This window comes from Hemicordylus capensis, chromosome 2 (assembly GCF_027244095.1).
Source record: "Hemicordylus capensis ecotype Gifberg chromosome 2, rHemCap1.1.pri, whole genome shotgun sequence".
Lineage (NCBI taxonomy): Eukaryota > Metazoa > Chordata > Lepidosauria > Squamata > Cordylidae > Hemicordylus > Hemicordylus capensis.
In genome coordinates this window covers 76,090,215-76,114,261 of record NC_069658.1, presented here as the reverse complement: position 1 = coordinate 76,114,261, position 24,047 = coordinate 76,090,215, and the positions used below count along the sequence as shown (strand labels likewise).

Here is a 24,047-nt window from a genome sequence, read left to right as displayed (position 1 = left end):
GGAGACTGGACCTAAAGCCTAAAGGCTCCCCTCCCCTGCAAATTAAGCATCATCATGCTTGGCCAGGTGACCACACCACCCGGGTCAGACTAAAAAGGATATGGGGGTCCCCGGTGCTGTGGAGGCCCTGCACTTTGGCCCCGAAGTCCAGGGGTAAGAGCACTTCTGGGTGCATGGACTTAGGCCCTGAGGTCCAGGGGTAATGACCCCTCTGACTTTAGTGAGGGCCATTCTCCCATCAAAACTGGCTCCTGAAAATTTTGAGAGTGGAGTGGGTAGGCAATGAGCAACCTCCTCTTTTTGCTTCATGCTTCTTGCAAGCTTTGCAAGGAGTGTGGGGAGAGGTGTTCCTTGCAAAGCCTGCAAGGGTCAGATCAGTCCCAAAGAATGGCTCTGGTGGGGGAGGGGAGGCATTTTGCCTCCCTCTTGGGCCCCAATAGTCCACTGCCTAAGGCAGGAGATTCCAACCTGGTGTCCTCTCGATGTTGCTGAACTACAATTCCCAGCACCCCCAGCTACAATCTACTGTGGCTGGAGATGCTGGAGATGTAGTAGCTGCAACATCCATAGGACCCCAGGTTGAGAACTACTGGGCTAAGGCAACCACCTCACCTTGCCTTGTGAAAGGACCATCCCTGCAACTTGTTTTCCAGTTAGTGTGTTACTGTGTTGCATGATCCTCTTATCCTCTGCCACTACGAAGCAGTTATCAAGAGACAGGGTCACCAAGGATAATAGTTATCCATTGCAAATGCTGCACCTGCACAGAAGTTGTAGTAGCTTCCAGACAACATCTACACTGAGGCTCGAATTTTTGGGTTTTGTTTGCAGATGGCAGAGGACTGTACACAGCCAAAGAGTTTGGGAAGGGCTGCAGCAGTACTCCTATCTATTCTGAGCCACTGTCTGAAATTGGAAAAGGACTGACAGGATGATTATATATACTGTCTTATTCCACTATCTGTGGCTTCTCTCCATGCATTTTCCCCCAGAGAGAACAGTTTAGAATGCTGGCAAGAGGTGTTTTAGTAACACAGCCAAATTGTTATAGCTGGCATTTTTCAGCATCATGCACACTACACTTCCCTTTTTCTTCAGATATAGTAATTGATTCATCTGCCTAACCTTGTCATACTTAGGATTTGAAATCACTTTGTAATTGCTTGCAACAACCACTGAAATCAGTTTATCAGCATCTGTGTTTTGTAACCATCAAGTTATATAGCTACAATAACTATATTTTAGTACCATTATATTGTGGTCATCATGAATGCTGATTTGAGGTTCCAAACATTTTTATCCAGCCAAAGAAAAGCTGGCAAGAGCTACATTAGCTTTCAATGTAGGATTCTGGTTCATTCCAATTTAATCCTTATTTTACCATTTTCATATACAGACTTGCAGATTGCTCTTAACTATATTCCTTTGTAAGAACTATCATTAACATACTGCTCTGAATTGTCACATGAGTGGGACTATAATATAAAGACATACCCTTTGTTTTAGCCAGTGGATACCTCCTTTTGTACATTTTACATATCTTAACATTTTTATTCTTCTTATTGTATTCAGTCTAAGAATTAGGGATGGGTTAGACAGAGTGATTATAGAGCCTTTCTCACTACCTACACTGCAAAAGATATTTTGCAAACTGCTAACTATACCTGGATTTTTCATTGTCGTGACTGACCACTGATGTATAAACGAATGCACTAATTGTACGTGTCAGAAGAGTAGGGGTGAGGAAGAGGAGTGAGCTTTACATGCTCCTGAAAAGCCAGGGGGAAGAGCTGAGGTTCAGGGGAGTATCTAGGGTAGAGCAGGCAGGGCACATGCCCTGGGTGCCACTTGAAGGGAGGGCGCCATTTCCAAAAATTAAATTTTTTTTAAATGGCCACCGCACATGCTCAAATGGCCTCTGTGAGGCCCTAGGCCATGCCAGGCCTCGCAGAGGCCATTTGAGCATGTGCGGCAGCCATTTTGTTTTCAGCAGCCATATATATATATATATATATATATATATATATAGCCACTGGACATGCTCAAATGGTCCCTGCAAGGCCCTAGAGGCCAGCAGGAAGAGGGGGACCCCCCCCCAGCCTTTAGGAAGCCCCCTGAAGGGGCTACAGATTTTTTTAAAAATTAATATAATATAATATAAGTCACTGTACACATATTCAGTTTGGCACTATGTACAGAGAATCAGGGCTTGTGAATACTGAGCTGAAGCTTATGAGCTATGATTGTATTCATTTGCTCTTACTTTGCTTCTTCTGATAAGTGAGTTAAATGTGATATCTTAATATTATGGCTATTAATGGTGAATGTGTCTTTGAATCAGTGGGAAATCCTTTAGTATTAAGGCCCACTAGGAATTTCTTGCTCTCTTTCTCTCATTTTAACTATCTTTCTGAAATACTAGAATATATTCCAAGCAGTGACACAGTTTACTCTGCATATCCTTTAATTATTTTCAGAGTTTCTGGGAAAAGTCAAATTCTCCATTTATTTTTAAAACTTATGTAATAGTGATGCTACAATGCATAGTAGAGAATTAGACAGGCACTTCTGTTTAGTTTTCCAAGTACATCTCCACATAGTATTTTGGGTATTTCATGAGCCCCAGCATACTGAAATTCACAGTTTTCCAGTATTTTTTGGTCTGGCTACATCCACTGCTAAATAGTTTTTGAAATATTAAAAGATTAACGAGCTTGACTTGTATTTTTGTGCTGATATTATGGTAAAGTTATCTGAAAGATGGGTGTCTGATGTTTGGACAGGGGGCTCAATTTCAGTGCTTGCCCTAGGCACTATTTTCCCTAGATACGCCTCTGCTGAGGTGGGAAAGAGTGCCATGCTCTTCTCCCACCCACCACCACCTTTCAACAGTGTGCAGAATGCACAACTTTTCCCCTTCATCAGATCTACCCTATTTTCCAGCAATTCTTCACACCTCCCCAGCACTGTGCTGCAAGGGTGGGGGGAAATTATGCCAGTAAATGCCACTCTTCCCTGTTCAGATCTTCCCGCCACCTTTCCAGCATGTAAAGTGCACTCCTCTCCCTTACCCCTACTCTTCTGCCACCTACAGCCCAGCAGAAGTCCATATTCTTCCACACCATCCCTCTTTACAGGCACACACACCAAGGACTGCTGTCTCCCCCATCCAACTCTGTCCTCACAGGGCCATTCTTCTCCCACATATACCTGGGCCGCTTTCCCCGCTGGCGGGGCCTTTCCTTCCCCCTTTCCCTTCCTTGGTGGTTGGCCAGTCAACCGTCTGCTGCCTGAGGTGGCCAGCTCACACAGCCTCATTAGCAGGCCAGCCATGCTTCCCTGCTTTCTATTGTCATGTCATCTACTGTGTTCTTGTACTTTGTAAAAAATCAAAAGCAGTCATGTTATAAATCTCTTTATAATAAGCAGATGTGGCAAACTAATTATGTCATCAGTTCTACAGCCACCAGTCTTGTTAGCTAAGTAACTAGCTGAGAGAGCAGGGAAGGCAACCTCTACAATCTACTTTGAAGCAGATGCCATTGTTAGAAAGCAAATATAATTCAGAGGTGGATGGATGGCTCCCTGTTAGAACTGCCACACACAATGTGAGTCCAATGCTTGGGCACATGGAGATGAGAAAACAGAACTAATGTCAAAGGCTAATTAAACAATGACCATGCCACAATGTTTAGTTTATTTCAGTACTGACTGTTAAGTATTTGCAAGATGAATGGATTGCAAAAGGAAAACTGTGTTCCTATAGAAAAGGAGACAAATTTGGGGGAAAATGTTTTTTGTTTTGATAGACTTTTTCAGCCTATAAAATGCATTACTGTTAGTCTTTCATCTATTTATCTTCACAAAAACCCTGAGGTAGGCTGGGCTGTGAGATAATTATTTCCTAAGCCTATGTGGAAAACTTGACGGTTGAGGAGAGAGCACAACCTAGATAACCAAATGAAGAATGATAATGCCTATTATGAATGGGATCGCAGAGATTCTCCCTGAGAGACCAGACCCAATGACTGGGAATGCTCCTGGATCAGGCACAAGATTTCTTTTTTAAAAAATCCAAAAACAACATAGATGGCGACAGCCATGGCCAGGAGCACTTTTATCATCAGAAAAAATTCCTTACATTGAGTCAGATCACTGGACTATCTGGTTTGGTACTGCTTTATCTGATTGGCACTGGCTCCTCAATATTGCAAGCAAAGACTTTTATAGTCCTGCTGTCTGAAGTCCATTTAACTGGAGAGGCTAGGGACTTAATCTGGGTCTTGATGAATGCAAAATGTTGCTCTAACACTAAGATAAGAGCCTTACCCAGAAATTGCAGTTCCATGTATCAACTGGAGTTGCAGGCCTCTGCACACTGACTAAAGTGGCATTTACTTCCAAGTCAGTCTGCATATGACTGGGCTGGATGTTTGCTGTACTGTCTAATAGGATTGTGCAATATCTGATTTCCAATATTGGAAATGGCCTAATGGGAGGTTTCGTTTTTAGGATCACAACGTTATGGAGTTTATACCATGTAACTTATTTAGTTTTGATATGTGGATTTCTTACTTGTTACCACATATTATAAAACATTTCTTCTGTTTTTATTCCTCAGTCTAGATTTACATTTATAAGAGGATATAAGAACAAGTGTGTTGACTCATTTTATTGCCTTTGGTGATTGTATAAAATATAGATTTTACTGAGTGAAAAAGATACATCTTTTATGACCATTTCCCACTGAATTCCAGAAATATTTGGAAACCTTGTGAAATAAGTCCACATTTATTCTGAACCACAGAAGACTAGGTTTGCCTATCCCTACCAATAGGCAAGAAAGTTTTAGCTTTTTGCAGTATGCCCAAATTATGCAGCTATCTCTTTTTAAGTTACGAGAGATGGTGGGTTGCTATGGTCTTTCAAAGGTCTCTTATCAGTTGAAGTCTGAATACTTGAAGAAGAGTACAGTACATTTGCTAAGCAGTGAGTTGTCTTTTAGCCACGACTCCCATTAACCTTATGTTCAGCTGTGTGCCTAACCCTATGCAGTGCTTTGAAATTTGTCTCATGACTTTTCTTTCTACCTCTTATCACAAGGAGCAAAACATCTCTCCACCGAAGGCAATAAAATGAGTTTTACTTGCTCAGACAATCTAGATGCAATATTTTCATCCACTTTAGAAGCTAAAAATAGTTTTTTAAATAGCTGTGAATTAAACAGACTCTTTTTGGACCCTGACTTTGCAAGCTGTTCCAAAACATATGTACTTGGAGTAGGATCACTACAGGACAGCAGCAAGCAAGTAGGACAGGTGCTGCTAGGATTGCCTAAGAAGGAAGGGTGGCAGGCAACAATAACTTACTTTGTCATCTTCTGCCATACCTTAACATGTATCTTCAAGTACACGAGCCTGAGTCAGCTCAAGAGTCACAGAACCTCAGGTATGGGCTAATACCAGGTCTATACATGAACTGAAAAGACAGGTAACAATTGTTTAGAGAATACCTTATTTATAATTTCTACCTGCTAGAAAAAATGAGAGAAAAACAACACAATGTGCAAGTTGTAATTCACACATATAACTTTCAAAGATTCAGTAATTCACTCTGGGAAATAATTCAGTACCACATAACTAGTTTTAATTATCCATCTAGTGTGGCTTCAGATGCATTTTCTATTGCATACTTTTTAAACATTCCTAAGCAATCTATCTTGATTTTAGTGTTTTCTTTTGCTCTGATTTGCCTGGCTGTAGGGTTTGGGGGCAATAGTTTATGTTTCATTTATATTTATTAGCTGAATTATCATCAAAGGAAAGGTAAATTTGCTATTTGCTAACAATATTGTAGAAATTAAATCAATGTTTTCCTTCAGCAGGATATCATGCACTGCAGGCCAAAGAGCCACATTTGCTTAGGCCTTAACAGTCTGTTTATGACTAAAGTGGGCTAAGGTGTGCTCTCTAGGAAAAGAGCACAGCTTAGGCAAGTTAAACTGCCCTGCTTCTCCTGATCCATCACTTCAAAGATCCCCTCTACTCTCAAGTCTAGCTCTCTGGAGCCAATCTACAAGGAAAAAAAAATCTAAAATGATAAATCAGAGAGGTAAAGTAGGAAAGGATTCCACTTCCCTCACCTGTTTTAAAGATGAATTAGGCAGAAATACATAGAGCAAACCTGGCTGTTCCCATTACCTCTAACCTGGACCTGAATTAGGCAAGTTATTTCTGCCATCAGATAACTTCAGAATTTTGTGCTGATTTTCAGTTGAATTTCAGATGTGTTACATTCTGTATATTCAAACATTTAAGTCCTTGTCTTTTGTGCCACATAATTCCATATTTTTTAAGCTTCCCTGCCTGCATCAAACTAGCAACAGCAAGAAGAGGAACTATCCTATGATCTCTTTAGGTGGATTTGCAGTGGCTACATAACCCATACCAGGAAGCAGATCTGGTACACAGACACGCCAATTAAAAAGCAAATGTGTCATCTGAAAAGTCCATACATCAAACCTTTCTGAAAAAAATATACCACAATCACTAATACAAAGTTTTACGATATCATATCTGCTTACTTTTCAAATTCTATAGATCATTGACTGGCTAAGTGGTAGCACCTGATGAAAGGATGTAAAGATATTTCCAATAATAAAAACAAGTGGCTGAGGATGGAAATGCAAAGAGCTAAAGTAGTATATAACAAAATGTTGAACAAGCAAGTATACAAATGAAGTGAACTTCACAGAGCCACAAACGGATTTTTTTAAAAGCATCAGAAGTGAATTCAAGGTGCATTTAGCAAATTGTACATTTTGTTGCTTCTCTAGGACACAATCCATTGCAGAGTTAAATAGGCTTAAGCCCATTGATTTGAATAGAATTAAAGGCACTTAATTCATTGCTTGACTGTGACCCTACGCATATATATTACTCAAGAACAGAGCTTCAGTAATGAATTTCAGTTTCAGTTTTCTGTTTTCCATGCCAACATGGCTACTGTTCTTTCTGTTTCCTTTTTGAAAATAGAAAAGAGAAGTGAGTCTTGCAACAAAATGTTACAGTGTATCTCAAGTCCCTAAGAGGAGTTCTTCTGTTCAGGACCTTAGCAGTTAGTCAGTCTGGGGAAACCCAGTGGTGGACATCTTGTAAACATTGTGTTTGTGCAGCTGCACAGTGCACTTTTGTGCAAGTGCAAACATTTCATAAATGGAGTTGCATGATAGTACAGCCACCATATATAATTCTGTTTGAGCAATTTTCGCAATTGAACAACAGCATTCTTGCACAACTATGCAAACGTTATGTCCCACCATGTTCGTAGCATTGCACAATATGTCCATCACTAGAAAGTTCTGGCCTTGTGGTAGGGAGCCCCCAAAATTTGCAGAAACTAATAACTAAATTTTGGGTGGTCCTCTTTTGTTTCCAGACGTATATGTACTCAGTCACTCTAAATTTGCTATTAGTACATATGATGATTTAATAAACTATTGTTCCCAGGCTTATTTATAAGCACAGCTCTTGAAATATAAACATTTGAACAGCAATACAAATTATGCTTTCAATTAATTAACATTTACATTTCAGCAGCTGGAATGAAAGCAGGAATGGCATGAAATTATTTGACCACTCATTGCACTGGTACAGTAATAAATCAAGGTGATAATGAGCAATGTTTGAGCACTGTTGTAATGAATTTTTTATGACTACTCTTACAACATTGTAGAAATCTGAGCACAAGTAATGTTTCAATTTCAATCCAGGCATAAGGCTATGAGAAATACTAGTTGAAGTGAAGTGTTTATGAAGAGAATTTTCCTTATGCTCTCTTTTGATCCTATGTAATAGATTTGTTGGGAGGAGATGAAGACTGTTTTGCTTCATTTTAATTTTAAGTGGATTTAATGCTTGAAAATCACTATTGACATAAATGTGGAGTTACAATAAGGAACAGGTACACAATCTGGGAGACAGCTCCTACCTGTCTCCCCACAAACCATCACCTTTCTCTGGCAACTCTGCCGCTCACTGCGGAACTTGAGCCGAGCCGCGGCAAGTGGCAGAGCCAGAGAAGGAAAACAATGCACCACTCCAAGAGAGGGGTGCATTGGGGGATTCCCCCTTTGCTGGGCACTCTTGCCATCCAGCATTGTGATGGGGTGTAGGGTAGAATGGCATGTTTGCATCCTTCTACTCCACTTTTAAAATCCCAGGCTACCCTTTTGCAGAGTGCTTGGATCAGGAACAATCCCAGTGCTTCTCATGACCAGCTATACCCAGATAGGACTGGCCTAGCCTGGGTAGAGCTGGTTGTGAGAACAACCTTAATGTCTTCTCCACTACGAGCCCATTACCCATTGAGATTATCTGGAGAAGTCCACCTACAGTTGTCACTGGCTGGTCTGCTGGCTACTCAGAGATAGGCCATCTCTGGTTCTACCTCAAGGCTTTGGAATATGCTCCCTGCCAAACAAGAGCCTGATAGCTTTTAAAAAGACTCAAGATGCATTTATTCACCCAAGCTTTTAACAAGAATTGTGGTTTTAAACCTTTTGATTTCTGTTTTAATTTGTTTTAGGTTTGTTATAAACCACCCAAAGACATGTTAGTATAAAAATATACTAAATAAATAAATAATGGCTGAAATAAGATTAATTCATAAGATTAATTCCCCTGATGCTTTTCCATTGGTGGGAGAAACATGGAAAGTGCAGACTGAGAAAAGGAAGCAGAACAGAAAGAATAGTTTGCTTGTAGGAAACATAGGATGACCATCAACGTTTTCCTGACTCTGCGGAAAACTGGCTAGAAATCACTCTGGTCCCATTCCTGCATGAAGCTGCAGATTTACACTTGATAAAAGTAGTAACAGCAGTGGTAGCGCAAAAGTCTATCACCGCTTGAGGCAACACAAGCATTGCCATTTTGCCCTCTTTGTTGGTTCCACCCCCCCACATGTCAGTGGCCCAGCCACCAGACTCACTGCTTCTGGAGCAGAAGCCCAGTACTGATCGCTACCTCCCTTCTTCTCTGTGCTATGCAGCCCTCTTTTATCCAGCCAGTGGTGCATAATGCTGAGCTTCCCTCACTCTCTTCCTCCTTCTCTCTTTCAGCAAACTTGTCTGCTTGGTCTCTTCCATTTTAGGAGCAGATAAAGCACACAGGTTTGTGGCTGGAGAGGAAAGAAAGAGGGTGAGAGAAAGACCAGCCACTGGCAATGCCCATTGGCTGCCACTTGCTATAGCAGAGAGCAGGCATCCAACTTCACCAGGCTCTCTTGTTGCCACAGCTGGGCTGGCTGACCAGCTCTCTCTCCCACCCACCACCCCAGTGCAGGCATTCTCTCTCCCTCTCTGCCCTCCAGCAACCAACTGACATGCTTTGCCTGTCTTGAAATGGAGGATCCAAAGTGGACATGTTTGCTGGAGAAGGAGAGAGAGGATGAAGAAGATAGACTGGCAGCATTATTCTGGTTAAGAGCGGGAGGCCAGCAGGGGATGGAATGCTGAGGTAGGGACAGGGCAGCAGCAGTAATGAAGATGCAGGGCAGCAGCAGCAGGCAGTTGAAAAGATGTTCGCAGGGAGCCTGCACTTGCCACCCAATAGCACAGTTGCTGCCTGAGGCCGTCACCTGACTTTGCCTTATGGAGGAACTACCCAAAGTAACAGCTTTTTGTTATTTTCTCCAAATGTCTCACAGTGAGAAAGAATAAGAACTAAGTCTTTGGAGGATAAGTATATGAATAAAATCCCAGATCGCTCTTTGAGGCAAATTGCACTTTGGTGCTACTTTCCACTGATCAACTTGCATTGGCCCTTCAGATGATGACATGACACTATTTTCAGAGGCATCGCAGTAACAGGTTTCATTAGTCAAACCAGCAGCAGAATACGCCTTATTCTCTTCCTCACAAGCCTGTTTTTCTTGAGAAAAAGCTTAATCTCAATATCAGAAAACCAAACCAAACCAGTTTTAACATATCCACAGGGGAACAAATAATGTTTTGATTGCTGTAGGCACAAGAAGATTCTGTTATATAAGGCAGAATCAGGTGAATGAATGAGCCAATTGAAACAATTAATATGTGAAATGATATTTACCTCACCTTATGAACAATCCCCACATCTGAAGACAATATGAACACATCAAGCTACCTTTTACCAAGACCATTGGTCCCTCTAAATCAGTATTGTCTACACTGATAGGCAGGAGACAGGTGTCTTTCCGAGCCCTAACTGGCAATGCTACAAATTGAACCTTGGACCTGGATGCAAAGCAGGTGCTCTACTAGACAACCAAAGCCCCATCTGCAAAGCCCCATCTGCATTTATCACATGCAGATAAATAGTAGGGTATGTACCATCCACATGTGAGTGTGTAGCCACTCAAGGTAATTTCCAACACGTTTTGTTACCTTCTGGTATTTGAGTAGCAGTGCTGGCCAGTGTCTTTCTGACAGATCTGCCCGTCTGACCTGCCTCCTTCAGCAGGGGAAAAGGTGGAATATATGGACATGTTTCCCTGTTCCTTCTGATAATAGGCAAGTTCAGAGTTCTATCCCATTAAGGTTGCTTACTATTTTTCCCTAATAATCTACCTTTTAAAATCTGTCTAATTATTATCCTGGAGCCACAGTAAGTGACAATGATTCAGTTCTCTGAGATACACAGTTTGAGGGGAAGATTTATAGTAGGGGTGTGCAATTCGGATTTTCGGGTGATTCGGCTCGGACCCGAGCCGAATCACCTCCGTTCTGTTTTGTGCCCGAATCTGGGTCACCCGAATCACCCTTGATTCGGTTCGGATTCGGATTTAATCCGAATCCGAATCCGAATCGATTCGGGGGGTAAAAAGGGGCCCAGGGGCAAAATTTTGGGGTGGGGTGGTAGTGCCCAATGGGTAGAGTCTACCACCCCAATTTCAGGGGGATTGGGCAAAGTCCTGATTTTTTGTGAATTTTTAAAGTTTTAGTGACTTTGGGGCAGTTCGGGGGCATAGCATGGGATTTGGGCAAAAGGAGTGGGGTGGGGTGGTAGTGCCTAATGGGTGCAGGCTACCACCCCAATTTCAGGGGGATTGGGCAAAGGGCTGATTTTTGGTAAATTTCTGAAAATTTCATGTCTTTGGGGCAGATTGGGGCATATTGGGGCAGAAAGTGGGGGCTGGGGCAGAATAGTGGGGTGGGGTGGTAGTGCCTAATGGGTGCAGGCTACCACCCCAATTTCAGGGGGTTTGGACAAAGGGGTGATTTTTTGAGAATTTTTGAAGTTTTGGTGACTTTGGGGCAGTTTGGGGGCAGAAAGTGGATCTGCCCCAAAATAGTGGGGTGGGGTGGTAGTGCCTCATGGGTGGAGGCTACCACACCAATTTCAGGGGGATTGGGCAGAGGGCTGATTTTTTGAGAATTTTTGAAGTTTGGGTGTCTTTGGGGCAGATTGGGGGCAGAAAGTGGATCTGCCCGAAAGGAGTGGGCTGGGCTGGTAGATAGTGCCTGATGGCTGGAGGCTACCACCCATCCCCAATTTAAGAGTGATTGGGCAGAGGGGTGAATTATGGTGAATTTATTTGTATGAGGTTTGTCTTCATAAGGTGAAGTGTGCTAAATTGATTACTTCCTCATATTATTCATAGTAAATGAAAGTGTGAAAAAGTGAAAGTGGGGTCATGAGAGTTGTTTAATTGAAAAAAAATCTCATTTGCTATGATAGAATGAGAATTCACACCTCAGAAAAAACTTCTGAGGTGTGAATTCTCATTCTATCATAGCAAATGAGATATTTTCCAATTAAACAACTCTCATGACCCCACTTTCACTTTTTCACACTTACTATGAATATGAGGAAGTAATCAATTTAGCACACTTCACCTTATGAAGACAAACCTCATACAAATAAATTCACCATAATTCACCCCTCTGCCCAATCACTCTTAAATTGGGGATGGGTGGTAGCCTCCAGCCATTAGGCACTATCTACCAGCCCACCCCACTCCTTTGGGGCAGATCCACTTTCTGCCCCCAATCTGCCCCAAAGACACCCAAACTTCAAAAATTCTCAAAAAATCAGCCCTCTGCCCAATCCCCCTGAAATGGGGGTGGTAGCCTCCACCCATGAGGCACTACCACTCCACCCCACTATTTTGGGGCAGATCCACTTTCTGCCCCCAAACTGCCCCAAAGTCACTAAAACTTCAAAAATTCTCAAAAAATCACCCCTTTGTCCAAACCCCCTGAAATTGGGGTGGTAGCCTGCACCCATTAGGCACTACCACCCCACCCCACTATTCTGCCCCAGGCCCCACTTTCTGCCCCAATATGCCCCAATCTGCCCCAAAGACATGAAATTTTCAGAAATTTACCAAAAATCAGCCCTTGGCCCAATCCCCCTGAAATTGGGGTGGTAGCCTGCACCCATTAGGCACTACCACCCCACCCCACTCCTTTTGCCCAGATCCCATGCTATGCCCCCAAACTGCCCCAAAGTCACTAAAACTTTAAAAATTCACCAAAAATCAACCGTGAACCGAATCACCCGAATTTTTCATGCCCGAAATTCGGGTGATTCGGCTCGTGCCCAAAAAATATCGGGGGACATCGGGGATGATTCGGTTCGGCCCCGAATCACCCGAAATTGTTCATTTCGGGCACAGATCGTTCTCTGCCCGAAATTTTTTGCACATCCCTAGTATTGAGTGTGGATTCTATGATAGCAAATGAGATTTTCAATGAGACACCATCAATCCACTCTAATATGCTATCATAGAATCCACACTCCGCCTCCTGCTTCTTCTCTGTGTGTGTGCTTAGTGTGCTGCTCCACTGCTGGCAGGCAGCAGCAGCAGTGGCCTTTTTGTTAGATCAGAGAGTTGGTGTGTTGTTTCTCTGAGTGTCATCTTGCTTGGGTAGGTAGTAGGTACTAGGTGTTAAGTGTTAGGGCGCCCAGAGAGAGGGGCAAAAAGGCTGGGGTGGCAATTGATGGGTGCCCCTAGCATTGTTGGTGGATTTCTTGAAAAGAAGAGAAAAAATCCCATTGGCTAGATTGGGGTTTTTGGGGGGGCAGCCCCGGACCCGCCTCTGTGGGGTGGCAGCACCCCCAAAGTGGGTCTGGGGCCATGGCAAAAATGGCCTCAGTCCCTCCCGGCAATCCCCGGAGAGATAGGAGTGATGGTTTTTTTATTAGGATTTCCTAAGGCATTAAATGAATAACTGTCTCTCTGTGTGGCTTTTTATCACCTTTCACCCAGTGACACACATTCTATTCTTTCCAATTAGATATTATTTAATGCCTTAGAAAATCTTAATAAAAAAAACCATCACTCCTATCTCTCCGGGGATTGCTGGGAAGGACTGAGGCCATTTTTGCCATGGCCCCGGACCCACTTTGGTGGTGATGCTGCCCCACAGAGCCGGGTCTGGGGCAGCCCCAAACCCCCATTCTAGTCAATGGGAATTTTTTTTTCAAAAATTCACCAATAATACTAGGAGCAACCAATTGCCTTGGGATTGTTGGGGTGGAGGACACCCAAGGGTGGCTACCACCCACCCCAGCTTTTTGCCCCTAAGTGCTCCACATAGGGAGTTATGGGCAAAAATTGAAATTTTTTTTAAAAAATGTAAAAAATCAGAGGAAGGTCCAATCGTCTTGAAATTTGGGTGGCAGGTAGAACACAAGGTCCTCTTTCAAACCAGCTATTTTTTGAGATCTGAACCGGTTCGGTTCGGATCTGAACCGGTTCGGATCCGAACCGAACCAGGGGGGTGGTTCGGCAAAACCAAAACCGAACCACCCTGGTCCGGTTCGGACCCGGTTCGGATCCGAACTGAACCGGGAGAACCGGTTTTATGCACATCCCTACTGAGCAGGGACAAGGCCTATTTTCTGACCACAATCCTTGGTTAAAATTGTGTGTGTGTGTGGGGGGGTTGTTTCCATTAATTTTAATGTAATGATGCACTGAAAATTGACCTCATCTCTCATACGCAAAGTCATGGTTGCTTCTAGCCCACTGGGGCATTTGAGTTTTGCCTCTGCCCCGACCTAGATGGTCCTATATAACTGTTGCTTTCAGCTTGGTTCCTCAGTCTGAGCACTTGCCTCTACAAGAAGCCACAGGTTCCCATGCCTTGCTTCACCTTGCCTCTTCTGTGTTAAATGACCGCAACTTTGGAAGTCCTGTGGTTGCACCATACAATGCATCTGCCTTTGCCCCACACTAACTATGTGTGATAGTTAGTGAAACTGATCAGAAGCCTGCTGCTTGTCACAGCAGCCAGCTGAGGCCTGACATGCAGTGACATTGCTTTTATTTACAATATAGGGATAAAATGTACCAACATCATAAGGATATAAAAAGAGTTCTGCTGTATCAGACAAGAGGCCTAGGTTCCTATTGGGGAACCTTGATTCCCAAAAACATACCCCTGGGAAACTTACAAATACAAGATAAAGGTTTCTTCCCTGGCTTTAACTAGTATTCAGAGGCATATTTCCTCTGGACCTGGAATGAGCGCAATGACTAGTAGCCATTGATCAACTTATTCTCCATGAATGTAACTAAACCCCTTTTAAAGCCATCAAATCTAGTGGACATTATGACATTTTTGTGGTACAAAATTCCATAGATTAATTACATGCTGGGTAAAGAAGTATTCCCTTTTATCTGTCCTAAATCTCCTGCAAAACATTTTTATTGGGTGTTGTCTGATTCTAGTGTTGTGAGAGGAAGAAAAACTTCTCTTTTTCCACTTTCTCACCACCATAGGTCTTGGTCATGCCTGCACTTGCTTACCTTTTTTTCTAAACTAAAAGCCTCAAGTGTTGTAGCCTCTCTGCATAAGGAAGATGTTCCAGCCTTCTTATGATGCTGGTTGCCCTCTTTTGCACCATTTCCAGCTCTACAATCACCTATTTGGGAAGTGGAACTGTGCACAGTGGCCAACAAGATGCACAACTATACACAGTGGTAGACATGATGCCAGCGTTGCCCATCAGCCAGCACTACTACGTACATGACAGATAGCCCTGGCAGTGTTACACAGCTACTTAAACCTGCATGCCCAAAGTTGTACAATGCTACTTCCATAATGCCCTCAATAACTGTGGGCACATGATTTTAAGCAGTTGTGCATTTGCCCACTTATGCAAACTGGAGCTGCCTGCCAAATGTACAGCAGCAGCATCTGATGGGCAATGCAAGCATCTGGTTCTAGATCATATTGGCCAAATGTAGCTGTAGGGCAGGTATCCTACAGTTTTGTTTCATGTTGAGAGAGGCTAAATTGTTGTGTACGTGGGACATGGCCTTTTCTGTTGTTGCCCCCAGGCTCCAGAATGCTCTCCCAGTGAATATCTGCTCTCTGACATCTGTGGATGCTTTTTTTTTTTTAAACTACTAAAGACCTTTTTATTTGTTCAGGCTTTACCCCTTAGGGGCTGCCAGTTCTCCTGCTTCTGGGTTTTTGTTTGTTTGTTTATGGTTGCTGTTTTTGGGATTTTACTATTTAACTGATTTTAAAGTTTTAAATGTGATTTTTATGGAGTTTTTATTTTAACTTTCATAAACTTTTGTAATGGGCAAGATGAGGGATAACAAACTGACGCCGAATCCAAATAAGATGGGAATACTGACTGTGGGGGGTTGAGACCCGAGAGATGGCTTAGATCAGCTTGTTCTGGATGGGGTTATACTCCCCTGGAAAGATCAGGTATGTAGCTTGTATATTGGGCAGCAGCGATATAGGAAGATGCTGAAAGGCATCATCTCATACTGCATGGAAGATGGCAATGGTAAACTCCTCCTGTTATCTACCAAAGAAAATCACATGGCTCTGTGGTTGCCAGGAGTCGTCACCAACTCAACAGCACAACTTTACTTTATGTATGCTGGTAACCTCCAGGCTTGTCTACTGCAATGCGCTCTACATGGGGCTGCCTTTGTACATAGCCCAGAAACTACAATTGGTACAGAATGTGGCAACCAGATTGGTCTCTGGGACAGCACAAAGAAACTACATAACAACGGTTTTGAAAGAACTGCACTGGCTGCCGATAAGTTTCTGGGTGAAATATCAAGTGCTAAGTTATTACCTATAAAGCCCTTAATGGCTTGGGTCTAGGGTATTTAAGAGAGCATCTCCTTTGTCATGAACGCTGCCACCTGTTACAATCTTATGGAGAGGTCCAGTCATGGTTGCCACCGGATCATTTGGTGCAACCCAGGACCAAGCTTTCTCTGTGGCTGCCCTGGGGCTTTGGAACATGCTCCCTGCTAAAATATGCGCATCTCCTTCTCTATTTGTTTTCAGGAAGACCCTCAAGACCCACCTGTTTCCACAGGTGAATACATTTAGAAAGTTAATAATTAATTATAATTTTAATAATTGATTAGAATTTTAATATTAATTAGAATTTTAATAATTTGTTTTAATAATTGTTTTATGCTACTGTTTTTATTTTTGTTTTATTCTACTGTTTTTATTGTTTTGTGTATTTTAATCTGTGCTGATTTTAAAATATTATTTTAAATTTTGTACACCGCCTAGAGATCAGGTGTTATAAAAATATGATAAAATAAATAATACAATAACCCTAACCAGAACAGGCAAATCTAAACCATGTTTCGGGTCTTGGCCACCCCATAGTCATTACCTCCATCTTATATGGATTCAACTTCAGTTTGTTATCTCTCATCCAGCCCATTACCACATTCAGGCAGGCATTTAGGGAAATTATGCCATTTCCTGATGAAATTGATAGGGAGAAATAGATTTGGGAGTCATAAGCATATTGATAGCACCTATACCAAGTCTCCTGATGATCTCTTCAAGCGGTTTCATGTAGGACTTCCTCATGGACCTCCATATAGTAACTCTTGTTTTGCAAAGTAACAGTCTCCACCATCTGGAATCTGCCCGAGAGGTAGGAGCAGAACTACTGTAAGAACAGTGCCACCTAATCCCACATCCCTCACGTGACCCAGAAGGATACCATGGTCAATGGTATCAAAAGCTACTGAGAGATCCAAAAGGATCAGCAGTGTCACACTCCCTCTTTCAATACATAATTGAAAGAGGCACTGCTAACTGGGCAAAGAGGCGCCTTTTAACGTGGTGATTCTCTTTTATTTAGCAGGGGGAGAGTAACTGGCCCTATCTAGCCCCAGCACAGTACCTCCAGATTGTGAGCCCTTTGGGGACAGGGATCCATATTATTTATTTATTATTTCTCTGTGTAAACCACCCTGAGCCATTTTTAGAAGGGCGGTATAGAAACTGAATGAATAATAACAACAACAATTGGAGATCATCCATCAGGCTGACCAAGGCAATCTCCACCCCAAAGCCTGCCCAAAAGCTGGTTTGAAATGTATGTAGATAATCAGTTTCTGCTAGTACTTTCTGGAGCTGAGCAGCCACCTCCACTCAATCACCTTGCCCAACCATGGGAAATTAGAGATGGGCCTATAGTTGAGGGGTCCAATGTAATTTTTTCCAAGTATAGTCTAATTATAGCCTCCTTGAGAGAAGAAGACATGCTACCCTCTCTCAGAGAAGCACATTATATTTACCAGACCCTCTCTGACAATCTGATTGTTAAATAAAATAAGCCAAGTTGAGCAAGGATCAAAAGACCCTAGATATGCTACCTAGCAGCCTAAATTTGGTTTCCAGGACCTCCTGACTGTATTTCCCAACATAGTTCATGTTGACATGTACCACAACAGCTGACTCCTCTCCAGCCCTGCCTAACAGCATATCTAGGCACTGCATGGCATCCACAACTTTCGCACCAGGTAGGCAAATCACCAGGCAGTCTACACGTGGATCACAGACCCATCTCTCTATACCCCTAATGATTGAATTGCCCACAACCTGTTAGGCACCCACCACCGGAAAATTATCCCCTGTGTGAGAGGATATGGGCTCATCATCAATGGAAGCAGTCTATTAAAATATATCAGAAGCAGAAAACTTTCCAGATAGGCAGTTGGACCCTTGGATGATGAGGGCATGAAAGGGATTATTAAAGATAAGGAGATTGCAGAGAAGCTGAATGAGTTCTTTGCATCTGTCTTCATAGTGGAGGATACTGACCATATACCCACTCTGGAATGAGCTTCTCAGGCTTGGAGGCTGAATAAGTAGGTCAATTTGAGGTGACCAGAGAGGATGTTCTAACTACCTTGAAAAATTAAGAATTAACAAATTGCCAGGGCCAGATAGCCTGAGAGTCCTTAAAGAACACAAATGTGAAATTGCTGACCTCCTTGCAAAATTATGTAACTTATCCCTACAATCAGGCTCTGTACGCATCTCTCTATGCCCTTAACGACTGAATTGCCAACTACTAGGAAGCACCCACCCCCTGGAATATCATCTGTGTGAGAGCATGTGGGCTCATCACCCAAGGAAGGGGTCCCTTCTAAGGGTGATGAGGGTCCCTAAGGGTCCCTCTTCCTCAGACTGATGTCCTCCTTCCCTGAGACCTTCATTCTCCATGACAGCAGAGGAGCTGTCAGCCTGGGAGTGGGATGCCTCTATCACATCTCTGAGGGTCTCATTCACATACCTCTCTGCTTCCCTGAGTTTCTCTAGGTCAGCCACCTTGGCTTCAAGGGAATGAACCTGTTCCCCGAGGGCAAGAAGCCCTTTGCACCAAGTGCACACCCAAGACTCCTGCCCCTCAGGCAGATAATCATACATGCAACACTCTGAGCAGTGCACTAGGAAGCACCCGTTCCCCTGTTGGCATTCTACCTTTGTTACTGGTTTTATTAGCTATTTAGATTATACAGAGCTTGTTTATACACAGAACTTGTTTTTTTCTTGAAAACTAGGTCTTACAGCAGTTGTCAGCTAATTAAAGGTTTTAAGCTCTGTCATCTAAGTGGCGTAGTACTAACCTTCTCCTCATGCTGGGTGTCTCCTTTGTGATAAAGGGGACCACTTGTATGCCTGCCCACACACTTCCCCACTAAACTCCATGCAAACTCATTTGATATCTGTTAGGACATTCCTGTTTGCAAAGCTCCCCTGTTCTGAGCCTTGTCTTCTTAAGAACTGCTTTCAAGCTGAGCCACCTCAAGCAATAGTTCCAATAATTTCCAAGATTTTCCCTGGATCCTTTTTTTTTTTTTTAATGTGTTACATTGCTAACCATCTGTGAAGCATCAGTTCTTCTGTATGCTGCCCCATGATTAAATTTGGAGCATCACATTAATAATGGTATTACAACAGACTTAAACTACCAGAACTTATGAACCACAACTGTCTTAAGCCTACTTGGAATTTTTAAAAAATTGATTGAGAATTAATTAAATCTATTTGTCTTACAGATTTAATTAATTCTCAACTGATCACTTTAAACTTCAAAGTAAGCCATAATAAAAAGCAGTTTCCAATGATTTAAATAGCAATTTAGGTGAAAGTGAATTATGGCATGTGATTCTAAGGCAAAGTGATGATACAATTTAACCCACTCTTTAAAATGCTTCAGAGGCAAGAAGTTAAATATCAAAGGAGCAGAAGTTATATAAAATACAAAACAACTAACATGCACAGCATGGGCGGGACAACTGTGCTACTAACAGTTTAGTGGTCGTGAAGTATTCGAAGAGCAGATCATCTATATGATATGTTTTAATAAAGGGAAACTTACCTTTCACAAGCTCTGACAGTCCATGCAGCAATTATCCATAAAGAGATACTAAAAACCAAGAGTACAGTTCCTGGACATATTGTCATTAGAGTCTTCATAACAAAACGAGTATTGAAGTTTATCTTATTTAGTGCTCCAATGCTTCTGGATGAGGCATCGGTGAAAAGTTTGCTATGCAAAAGCATAACTCTGGCAATAAGGTATAGTCTTAAGAACATTGGTATGGATAAGATAATATCCACATCGGCTATTGTTGTTGATGGAGTATAGGAGAAGGCAAGCCGGGCTGTCCATGTGAATGTATAGTTGCCAGGGATAGGATGTATAGCACACACCAAGATTTCTAAGCAGATGAAGAAAATGCGCTCATAAGTCATGGCTATTCTCCAATCATCTGCTCCATTGTCCACCATAAACAACTGGAAAAAGAAATGCAGAAGGCTGACATTAGTAAAATATTAGCAGAAATTTTAAAATACGAAGCATATCAGCTACTTTTACTTTTACTACTTTTTCAGAGTAAAAACAATAATAGAAAGGAGCACAATGAGCAACTGTATATTCATCATGTTGGGCAATCCTATTTCTCGCTTCCCTTTGTTTTCATCTTTCATTTTCATAACACTATCTTCTATGTAACATTAGAGAGCTTTCTGCCAAAAAAGGGAGCGATCATAGTAAAAAGACTTTACCCTGCAGGCCCAACTCAGGCCTACCCATATATCAGCTGCTGCCCCCAACCCCATGCTTTGCTAAGTGCAACATGCACCAATCACTTCCCAATCTCCGCACACACACAACTGCGGTGTGCAGAGCATATCATGCACCAGTTCCTCATTTTCTTGTACACACATCCCCCAATTGGCCCCACAGCTCCCACACACACATGCCTGGTTTTTCCTGGTTCTCTCCACATATACAACTGCAGTATGCAGAACTTACTACATACCAACTCCCCCCATCACCGACCAAACACTGATCTCCCTATCTACTTACCTGGTAGTAGTGGTGGTGGTGGTAGCAGTAGTAGCAGCAGTTGCTGCTCCTCTTCCTCCTCCTGCTTGTTCTACCCTGGCTTTCAAAAGGTCGAGGGCAGGCAAAGGAGCAGCAAGAAGTGTGGAGGACTACAGTGGTGGGCTAGATAAGCCACCATCCTATTCCTTACTTCATGCTGCTCCATTCACTAGCTTTTGGCTTTTTCAAAAGGCAGGGAATAGGAGAAGCAGGAGAAGTGGTGAGTAGTGATAAAGCAGCTAGAAGAGGCAGATGTAGGGAGCACCCCACTGCCACCTTCACCACTTCCTCCTGACAGCCACCTTACCATATCTCATTAATGGGCTGGCCCTGGTTTCTGTATGGAAGCAAGCTGTGATTACTCATTGTTTCTGTGTATGTGCAGAACGTTGCCAACATCACTTGTCTCAGTGCAGCCCTGACACGAAAGCAGGTTCTGATATGAAGCAATGGTGAGTCCTAGATTGTTAAAACATACTTTGAGGTAAGGATCAGTCTGTTTGCTCTACAGAGCCTTATTAGGGCTATGAATTCTTAGCAGTGGGGATGCGCATGAATAGATTTGGTGCGGCCTGCCAAATTGTTTCAGGGGGCAGGAAACAGTACCTTTAAACACAAGTAAAGCTGATCCTTACCTGCTTCTTCACTGCCCCAACGCATTTCTTAGTGCAGCACTGCACCACTCAGAAGTCTATGCACAGCTGCCGTGCTGCACCCAGCAGCCTGTGCGTGGTAGCGGATGCACACGGCCACCACACATACGCAGCAGCCATGTGCATGGTCAGCAACACCATGCTGACCACACACATAGCTCCCACGCATGCACGGTGGCCATGTGCATCCCGCTGCCACACCACACCAGATACATATGAATGCAGCCGCATGCAGATTTCTGAGCACTGCACCAAGAAATGCAGGTGGGTGGCAGAGGAGCAGGCAAGGACTTTACTCGTGCTTAAAGATACCGCTCCCCACCCTGTCAAAACAATTCATGCACATCCCTACTTAGCAGGTCTTTTAGCATTGAAACTGCTTTATAATGCCAAATAGAAGTGCAACATCTTGTAAGAGGATCCTTCAGAAGCATAGAAATATCTTGGCATTGTAATGCTCAAAGTTATCCACCAGTTTTATCATAACTGACCTACACTGTAGTAAATGGGCTTGTACCAGACATATGTCAATAGATATATTTAAATAAAGTTCATTAGACATATGGGAATAACACAACATAAATACAATGGCAATGTTGTTGGCACAACGTATTAAAGAATAATTGTCCTAATTCTGCTAACTAAATGAAAAACTTCACCAGAATAACAACTAACTGTAGAATGATTAGTAGAACTAATGTCTCTATCAGGTATAGAATTCAGATGTAGAACACCTTTTGTCTTTAGTTCTTTCATGGTGCTCATGTGGATTTTTCTGTGAGAACATAATATGCATATTATGAAGAAGGCTAGGGTAAATCGCTTCTCCGGATATTTACAAATGATTTATGTGCAAATGGTTTTTTGTATGGAAGAACATTCACCTCACCCGCAGGCTGAAGTGATACAGCCCAGTCACAAGTTTACCAACTCACTGAGAACTAGCCTTAGTTTTAAAAGTTGTATGGAAATAAATGAAATTTCATAAAACATACATTAAAATTTAATCTTACAAATTACTCAAGCAAAAGAGTTATGAAACCACTCAGTAAAGAAAATGAGATTTTTAAATATCTTTAGCATTTTTGTATGGGAAATGAATCATGAGGATACAACCATCCATATTTTATTAAGCTAGGAACTCCATCATTTTCATTAGTAGGTCAGAAAGAATGTGTAAATTCCCACAGTTAGCATTAATACAATAGCTTACATAACCTAATAGTAACTTATATGATTGTATTTTACAATTCAGATTAATCAGATTAATTGGAAGTAACTAACAGGTACCCAATAAGGCCATTCTCATGAGGAGGGTGGGCGGGGAGGGAGGCAGAGTTGGACCTACCTCCCGCCCAGACCATCCTGACATGATGCAAGCCACAAGGCTTCCTGGAGGCTGGGAGAATGTGTCCCGGCCTGCAGATATCCCACAATGCACCATGGGATGAGTGCAATACATTGGGGGAATCCCCCATAAGTCAGGAACCCTAGGTGTCTGATCCTGACCCTGTGACCCTAGTGCTTGACCTCAGGTGTGCAGCCTGAGCACACACTTGACCCCGGCCCTGGGTTTGAGGGTGCACTCATGCCCTCTAACCCCAAGTAATGCCCAGGTCAAAAGGTTGGGCTAGTGGGGGTAGAAGCACCAGGATCGGGAGCAGTCCCAGCGTTCCACATGAGCAGCCCAACCCAAGGGAATAATTCAAGGTGTACTCATGAATATATACTTCATGAAAACAGGTGGGATATTTTGCAATTGTCTTAAGCATACTTACTAGGAAGTCAGCCCCGATGAGCTAAGCGGGACTTACTAAACATGTTCAGGATTATACTTCACATAAAGTAGCATAATACAGTGCTATCACAGTTGTTTCAAGAAACAGAAACTTAACCTGGAGTAGTGAGGAGTAGTGCCACTTAAGTCAGTGGCAATTGTAAGCCTGAAATCGAGAATAGTATTTACTGTAACTTTTTAAGTGCAGAGAATGAACAGACGCAATGAGGGGTGTGCATTCACATCATAATGAACGAAAAATTATGGGTCCATTCATCCATTCATTTCCATTTATTACTACTAGTAAAGAAATAACTGCTAGAGCCATAAATGAGTTCCTAATGCTTGACTAACAAGCAGAAGGTTGTCAGTTCGAATTTCCACTGCTACTATATTGGGCAGAAGTGATATAGGAAGATGCTGAAAGGCATCATCTCATACTGCATGGGAGGAGGCAATGGTAAACCCCTCCTGTATTCTACCAAAGAAAACCACAGGGCTCTGTGGGCACCACGAGTTGAAATTGACTCGAAGGAACACTTTACCTTTAATGTCATATATTCATTCGTTATTCATTTGTATATTTCATTTCCCCCTAGCAACCCAGTAACAATAGGTCAGATAGAGGTTACAGAGAGTGGAAGACAGAAAGCAGAGAAAGGGAGACAGATCCAAAGGGAGTTGGAGATTAGAGAGTTGACAGTGTCAAACAGATTGTAGCAAAAGAGTCCTAATAGGTCTTGTCTGCACCCAGAATTTTCCAATCAGGGTAGGAGGAGGTAGAATTTGTGGAAGTTTATAAAGGAAGAACCTAAAGATCTGGATTTTTTCATTAATCATCATCATCATCCCCTGTGAGTTCTTTTTCCTCTGGACATTTGCAGGTTCTTTATTGGTTTATTCTTCCTTAGCCTTTGTGGAAAAACAGTTCAGAATCCA

General features: G+C 42.5%; 1 protein-coding gene across 2 annotated transcripts in view; it reads right to left on the bottom strand.

Moving 5' to 3' along the window:
• KCNN2 (potassium calcium-activated channel subfamily N member 2) overlaps positions 1–24,047 on the bottom strand; it is a 132,341-nt gene that overhangs the window by 80,950 nt on the left and 27,344 nt on the right. For both annotated transcript variants that reach the window (XR_008315664.1, XM_053293544.1), the window contains exon 4: positions 19,665–20,083. Coding sequence is in view for 1 of the 2 variants with exons in the window: in XM_053293544.1 (XP_053149519.1) it covers positions 19,665–20,083 (419 nt within the window). In the remaining variant the exon portion in view is untranslated. The remainder of the gene's footprint in view (positions 1–19,664; positions 20,084–24,047) is intronic.